The sequence below is a fragment of the Gobio gobio genome (genome assembly GCF_949357685.1).
Source record: "Gobio gobio genome assembly, chromosome: 10".
NCBI lineage: Eukaryota > Metazoa > Chordata > Actinopteri > Cypriniformes > Gobionidae > Gobio > Gobio gobio.
In genome coordinates, this window is record NC_137116.1 from 43782603 (window position 1) to 43790422 (window position 7820).

General features: G+C 37.6%; 1 protein-coding gene across 1 annotated transcript; it reads left to right on the forward strand.

Moving 5' to 3' along the window:
* The first annotated feature begins 250 nt into the window (after positions 1-250).
* Positions 251-2108, forward strand: LOC307132956 (uncharacterized protein). The gene is made up of 3 exons (XM_079827603.1): positions 251-484; positions 1240-1446; positions 1577-2108. Exons 1-3 carry the CDS (start codon positions 391-393, stop codon positions 1651-1653), a joined length of 378 nt encoding a protein of 125 aa, XP_079683729.1. The 5' UTR covers positions 251-390; the 3' UTR covers positions 1654-2108.
* The last annotated feature ends 5712 nt before the right edge of the window (positions 2109-7820 follow it).

A 7820-nucleotide genomic window follows, 5' to 3' on the forward strand; every position in this document is an offset into this window, starting at 1 on the left:
GAGAGCCAGGACGATGGACGTCCATCCACTCCATCTAAACTCTTACGCAGAGGTCAGAATAGGCTTTTATTGAAGAAGTTATTGCTCAGTTATCAAATAATGTGTCATTGAAAATAGAAAGTTGAAAAATAAATAAATACAGTAACAATTTGATGTGACCACTGACATTGATTATTAATATGATAAGAAATATCTTCACCAAGCATCATGTCCATATCATCTTTGTCCCTCTCTGACAATATAGTGAGGTGGTTCTCTAGAGAGTCGTTGAGCCTCAGCAGCCGAGGCACGTACATCGTCGAATGGAGTGGCGATCGGTCGGATAGCCTAAGCGAACAGGGCAGTTCCAGCGACTGTTGTTTGTCCAGGTCCGACAGCCTCGAAGAGTGGATGTGCCCTCCGCTGCCAGGTCAAGTTCCCGTCGAGCCAACGGAGACTTCAAATGGCCTTATGGAGGCTTCACCAGTGAACAGGAGCTCAACAGGTGAGACTGAAATAAAGCTGGGCGGTGTAAAGTGTACAGATGGAGATTTTTGCTATTTCATATTTCATTCTGACAGTCACAGTACAGTCACATTTAATTTCCTTTTGCTGAAATTTTCTTTCTGGAATCAAAGGGGTGGTTCCGTGGTTTTTTTCTAAGCTTGGTTGTGTTAATGGGGCGCAGTATAACATGTCTTAATACTTCTTTTTTTTTAAAACGCCGTATTTTTATTCTTATATTTTACCTTTATTCCACACCGCTGTCTCCACTGTCCTTTGAGCGGCTCGTTTGCTTCCTGCTTCTATGAAGCCCATCCCTCTGAAAAACGCAATGGTCTTAGATTGGTTAGATGGCCAAATGTAGTTTGTAGTTCTGCAACAGCTCTCTCTCTTTCGTAATGACTGCGACGTGGCCTCGCCCACTTTGTTGCGTGTTCACGGGGGCAGTGTTTATGTTAATAGCAAGGGTTTATGATATCAACAAACCGGGAAGAAGCTTGTTGTAGTCCAAACCGGCCGTTTTTGTAGGCAATAAACTGCCATAACTTTAAAAGACAATATCTAACTTTCAGCGCTGTAACTTTGCAGATACTGTTTATGCTCAAGCAGCAACATTACACACTAACTAAAGTTAAAAAAGTGAAATCGCATGCAACCACCCCTTTAACAGTAAAATGTAAGTTATGTCATTATATCACAGCCTAATTTGGCGTCAGAGATGTTTCTAATAATTCAGTTTTGTTTTCTTCATTTCAGAAAAACCTGCCGATTGTAAGAAGAGGAAAGGAGATCGTTCTTTCTTCAGGAACGTGTGTCAGGCTATGAGGCGCTCGCTCCTCTGCTGTTGTCTCGGTGCTGAGGATGTTGTGGAGCCGTTTGTTCCTCCAGCGGATCTGGAGCCAGAGCCCGATCCTGGTCCATCATCACCTGATCCAGATCCCTCCGGCGTCCAGCCAAATAACGGTCAATCCGCAGACATTATTCCTCCAACATTGTTTTAAACAGTATTATTATTTTCTTGTTTGCACTGATATTTTAAATATAAAACAAAGGATCTAGCAAGCTCATATATTTCTCATATTTTGTTTTTCAGACTCCTTTGAGACTCTCTATAACGTGGGAGAGACGATTGGATCCGGAGGATTCGGAAGAGTGTTTTTTTTCCTCTGATTCCTTGGCTCAAGCCGATTCGATTGCACATATGACGTTTTATAATTTGACGATGATTTTCCCGCCATTTTTAATTAACCTACTTTTGCGAACTCCTCCGAGGAATTTTCACAAACATTTTACCAGATCATCTTCAGACCATGCTGACAAAAAGTTATGGAATTCAAGTTGATTAGTTAAATCGTTTTTCGATAAACGCGCAAACAAATTTTACGTAGCTGTTGCAAAAATACAAAAGGCAATATCTCCGCAACGCTTTATCGTATTCAAACCAAACTTGGTACATGTCATCACAAGCATGACCTGAGGCAACATGGAGCGTTTCGGCGCAGGGCCACCTACTGGTCCAGAGATTCCAAAAAATTGCTATTTTTGCTTATAACTTCTGAACCGTCTGTCCAAAAATCAAAGTGGTCTCGTTAGATTCAGGACGGCATGCTGAGTCGTCTGATATAAAAAATGTTTTAAAAGAATAAAAAGAATTCTTTTTTTCAAACGCTTATAACTTTGGGTGTGGTTGACTTATTTTCATGGGAGTAATGTTTTTTGTCTCCTGAATCCTTGCCGAGTCCAACGACACCAGACTTGCCAGGTTTCGGCCTTTGGTTTGTGCAGCGTGGTAATTTAGCGTTTATAAAACGTTAGCTGATATCTTCAAACCCACTCGTCCGATCGAGACGAAACCAGCATCAGAAGTTTGGAAACAAAGGTCGATAGCTATAAGTTAATACCCAAATGTCAAAATATTGATTGTAAGGGGTAGTAAAATCCAATCAAAGTCAGGTGTCAGTAATTTTTTATGTGTTTTTTCAAATAAAAAGTCTATAACTCCTAAACAAAACAAGATATTTTCACCAAAATTTACACACATATGTATGGGCTCACTCCGAAAACACATAAAACCTATTGTAGGATTGTGCCTCTTGGTGGCGCTATAATTAAACAAAATATGAAATTGGCTCTATACAACTCAATGTTTTAATGTGGGGTTTTAACATTTTTGCTTCAAATGTCTTCACTAATTTTTTCATTTGGTCTGCTGCTAGCTTCCTTATTTGCTTTTGTTGCACTTGGCCCCAGTATTGCTGCTTGCAGCCATATTTAAACTAGCATTTGCTCATCAAAGATTACTCCATTGGGTTCTGACCTCATAGGGGAGGGAGAGAGCCTGGGATGTATGTTTTATCTTTATTGTTTTGAGCTTTGTACATGCTAATAGATGTAAATAATATATGTTGTAAGGTTGAAATGTCATGAAGGTTTGTTTGTTTATGCTTTGTCACCTGTTTGTAACTTATAGGTTTTCCCCTAAAATTATGTTTTTCATTTTTTCAGACAGCCATTTTAGGGCAGGGAGGTAGTGTGAAGGAGAGATTTAATCTCGTTTGTATTTTTTGGTCCTGTACATTGGCATAGCCAACTTACATTCGTGTATAGCAAATTTATTTTCCTCTGTATTATTTTTCTTAAAACCACTCTGGACTGTGCATTTTTGTCCCTGTCACTTATTTTACACCTCTGTCCGCTGGTACATCCTGACAATAGTGTCTTATATGTGACCTGATGACCCCTTTGAATAAAAGTATCATTTGTTTGTTGAACCCACAGCCTTGCAAAGTACACTTCTTTTATTTAGTTTTATTGTATTGGTTTATTTGATAGGGATTATGCATATAAATGAACATTGTTGTATAAAAATACATCATGTAAATATGCCAGAATTAGTCAAAATAACTACTTTTCATCTGCAGTCCCTAGGCAGGTAACATAAGACTAACAAGAAGACAGCCCACAATCAAACAGCATTCATTCACTATAGAGTAAAATATACACATAATAATGACATATACATTGATAAAACAAAAAACAAAGACACATAATGGCAAAGACATTGTTCATCCACCTCTATACTGCATTCAATAAACAGTGAAAATGTATGGGTTATAAATGTGTGAGTACATGTCTGGTTTTCTAGAAGCAACTGTTTTAAGTGAGTTTTAAAGGTTTTCAATGTAGGACATTCTCTTATTGGAAGGGGCAAACTATTCCAGAGTTTTCCGTCTATTACTGACAATACGTTTTGTCCAAAAGTGGTGCACCTAAATGGTATCACACTGTCCCCTTTCACAGAGGCCTGTGTACTCAGTGGTGGAAATGGCCGAAATTCACTACGTTTTTTTTTTTTTTTTGAGTTGCACAGTTTAAGAGGTCACAAAAACCTTCTAAATAAATTGTCCCCAGGTTAAATAAATCTGTTGAATGTTTTGGATGGTTACTGTACATCTCAGTTTAGTGCTTTGAAAATGAACAATTAAACATGTAAAGGTGAATCTAGTTGTAAGGCAGTTATATATTTATCGATTAAAAAAAGTAGCCTAACTAATTAATCGCACATTCAACATCTGCGTTTTTAATATTTTTTCATTGTAATAATTCCACAGTTACTCTCTAAACTTATGTAGAAACAACTTAAAGACAGTATATTTGAAATATTTGTTGTAATGGCATATTTTTATGAAAACTGCTACCGATGTCTCTGAATTTTTTTTCCTTCTTTTAAAACATTAATGATAGACATTCAACATTTAGCTAAACATTTAATATTTGACAACTGTTTATGATAGATGTATTCAACGACCCACAGTAATAATACAGTGATGTAAACTGTTCATATTTTTTTATGGAATTTCGCCATATTTTATTAAAATATGTTATAAGACACGTTTTGCACTTTTGACATAGTGAATATTGAATGTGTGCATATTTTAAATAAAATACTATAAGCAAAGAGTTTAGCCTAAATGGATTACCTCACATCTAGGCTACAATTAGACTAGAACTGCTTTTACCATTCTTATTTCTTTTTTTTCTGTATTACCTTAAATCCATTTTAATCCTTATTTTATTTTCCAGGTATCATTATTACATGCTTGGCCTGTGTTTTCATTGCATTTCCAATTTTGACCAGCATGGTTCGCCATTTGTGTGTGTTTTGTGCATATCTCGCATGCATTTCTGAATTACACTGTGCGATTCTGGATCTGATTTCACTCGATATAACGGAAATTCAAGCTCTTTTCGGGAAAGACGGCCGGATCATTTTTAGATGACCATTTATGTATTATTATTATATTTATAGACAGGATCATTTCAGGCATGTTAACACAGCTTTATCATTTCAAAGTTTCTGTTATGGCATCTGTTAATGTTCTGAATTCTCCATGTTCAGCATAATAACCGGAGATGTGCGCAGAATCAGCGCTGCAAGTTACAGAATATTGCGCAACATGCGCAGCTTACGCTCATTTAGTAGACTGAGAATATGCGTAGCGCTAGTCGCTGGATTGCTCGCACTTTAAGGACATTGTATGAGTAACGTACAAGTAAGTCCAGTGTTATTTGAATATTAATGTTGTATTACAAGTGTATTCGTTGCAGATACTGTTTATAAGTTTTATTCATTTATATGCATATGCAATCTATTTATCTCACGTGAGTTATGCGCTGAATCATTGACGTCAATCCTTTGAAGTTTAAGGATGAAGACACTTTATGTTGAGTTTATTTATATCACTTAAGTGATTTATATGTTAATGATTATTTCTCTTTAACTGTTCTAGATCAACCTTGCACATGTCCATCTGTGTTAATACAAAGCAATCATTAAAAGGCTATCATCTATCCATGACTCTGAGTTCTCTGACATGAACACTGTGGCGGTCAGTGCACATTGATCCAGATATATCCTAATTCAGAACAGTTAAAGTAACGGGTTTTCGGTCAAAAATCACAGTTCATCATTCCAGATAATTTACCTCAAGCACGTACCAATGGAGAAGCATTTCCATTGGCTGCAGTCTGCCGGTATTGGCCAATCACAAAAGTTGACATTATGCAGCCTTTATCACAGAATATTCTGCTACGTTTTTATTATTATACATTACATTACGTGTATATGTGGCTATTATATTGTAGATTATTGAGTTGCTAAAATATACAAATCCTTTTAATTAAAAAAATAAATAAAATTGAACCATTTTTTTTTTAGCTGGAACTCCGTCCTCCCTCGAAACCCCTTTTCCACCCCTGCGTGTACTACCACCGCTTTGGAAGAAGCCATGCAGCGGAGGCGCATTAGAATGTGACACCTTCATATTTTTTTATGTTTAGGTAGAGATCGACATGACTTAGTGAGCCAGTCATCAATGTGAGCCATTGCAGATGTAAGTGTGGATGCCATCTCTTGGTAGTTCTTAGCATGTGTAAAGATTACAGCATATCTGCATACATCTGAACATCAACATTTTTACATGCCTCTGGCAGATCATTTATATACAGTGTAAACAGGATTGGACCAAGTGTGGAGCCTTGGGGGACCCCTACTGGACATTCACAGAATGGGGACTTTGAATCATTAAAGTCCCATTGAACCGGAAGTTGCAACTGACTTTATTTCAGTGCTGTGACGTATTTCCAGGTGAAACGGAATATTGAATAGAGGGTAGGGTTTTACTTCAGCGCTCCTCCTCTCCATCTTGCGCTCATAGCAGACTAACGGATGGAGGGGAGTGGTTAAGGATATTCAAACCCAAGCCGGCGCATAGTCGTCATCGGAAAGGGAACGCCATTCAAGACCGGAAGTTACTTTTCAGATTTTGTTTAAAGATTACCGCGGCAAACAATTTTTTTCTGTGTATTAGCTTGCACGGATTAGTTGTTCACCCTAAGACCTGTAATGTGGGCTAACAAATTAAATAAGATCGATTTAGATTTCATGAGGACTTTAACACAACCACGTTGCTTTCTACTGGATAGGTATGATTTTATCCAGTTTGAGAGCTTGTTCAGAGAAATTGAAATATGTTAATTTAGATAAAAGAACTTTGTAATTAACAGTATGGAAAGCTCGTTTTAGATCTATAAAGACAGCACCAACATAAGAACTCTTATCTAGATAGCCTTTAACCTTTCCCAGAAACACACAGTTGAACCCTGAACCCAAATCCCATAGGGTGGAATAAATTATTGCTTGTATTGAGATGTTGAATCAGTTTAGCCACCCATTTTTCGACTATACCAGGGCCATCTTTCAAGCTGATGGCACAATGGATTGACTTAAAGGGGTCATGAACTGGCTTTTTTATTTTTTTATACTGTTATCTGAGGTCAACTTATGACGTTTGTGTGGTTTTTACATTCAAAAACATCATAATGAATAAGTAATAGGCTATTTTCTGCCTTGGTTTTGAGGCTCTCTGAAAAACACTCGGATTTGATGGGCGTGCCGCACTGAACACTTGGAAGTAAACGCCCACGGCTAGGATTGGATAAGATTTGCATATTTAATGAGCTTCAGTCAGTCCATATGGGTATCTTCTGGGGAAATGCTCAGAGGACTCGCAAAATATCAAACAAACACAATGATTAAATCACACACACTCTCGCGGACACAGACACACACACACACACTGGAAGTTTTCAGCTCTGAAACTTACAGGTTATTCTTATATTACCATGACCTGCCAGACCAAAATGCATGTTTGAGCGGTTTTAACTGAAAGCAACTTGCACTGACATATCTTAAAATACGTCAGTGCCATTGTTTCATTTTAGGATGCCTTGCACACCATTATGTTTTTTTGTTTGTTTTTTTCTAAGGCACGTCTATAAAAGCTACTTAGGGCGTCGAACTAGGGACGGTTGCCTTGTGCCCTGGCACGATTGAGAGAAACGAGAAACGCACCGCACCTGCTACACCTACACCAGCCAGGGTTGCCAAATCTGCGGATTTCCTGTGGAATTGGGCTACTTTAAAGTAGGCCTAGCCCAATTGTTTGGGTTGCCACGGGTTGGAAAAAAAAAAGTTTGACATATTGCATAAAATATATTTGACTGAAATATTTGTATTTAATTATTTTGTATTCTGCCAATGATAAAACTGTGCTTGATGTTGAGTTTTGTGATGGGGGGCCACTGGTAGTCTTTGAGCTGTATTTATGATCACTATAAATTAGTTTACATAACATAACAGTAAAATATGTATTTTAGGTATGGGAATGCCATATTGTGAGTTTTGATATTTGGGATATTGTTTTGGGCTGTTTTTATGCAGACCTGGCAACCCTGTGATTCACAGATTTCCCAGCGCACTGAGTTTGAGTAATTTT

Coding starts and splice junctions, on each gene's coding strand:
- LOC307132956 (XM_079827603.1), top strand. CDS start 391: ATGTGCCCTCCGCTGCCAGGTCAAGTTCCCGTCGAGCCAACGGAGACT. Junction 485..1,239: donor AGTGAACAGGAGCTCAACAG/GTGAGACTGAAA, acceptor TCTTCATTTCAG/AAAAACCTGCCGATTGTAAG. Junction 1,447..1,576: donor CGGCGTCCAGCCAAATAACG/GTCAATCCGCAG, acceptor TTTGTTTTTCAG/ACTCCTTTGAGACTCTCTAT.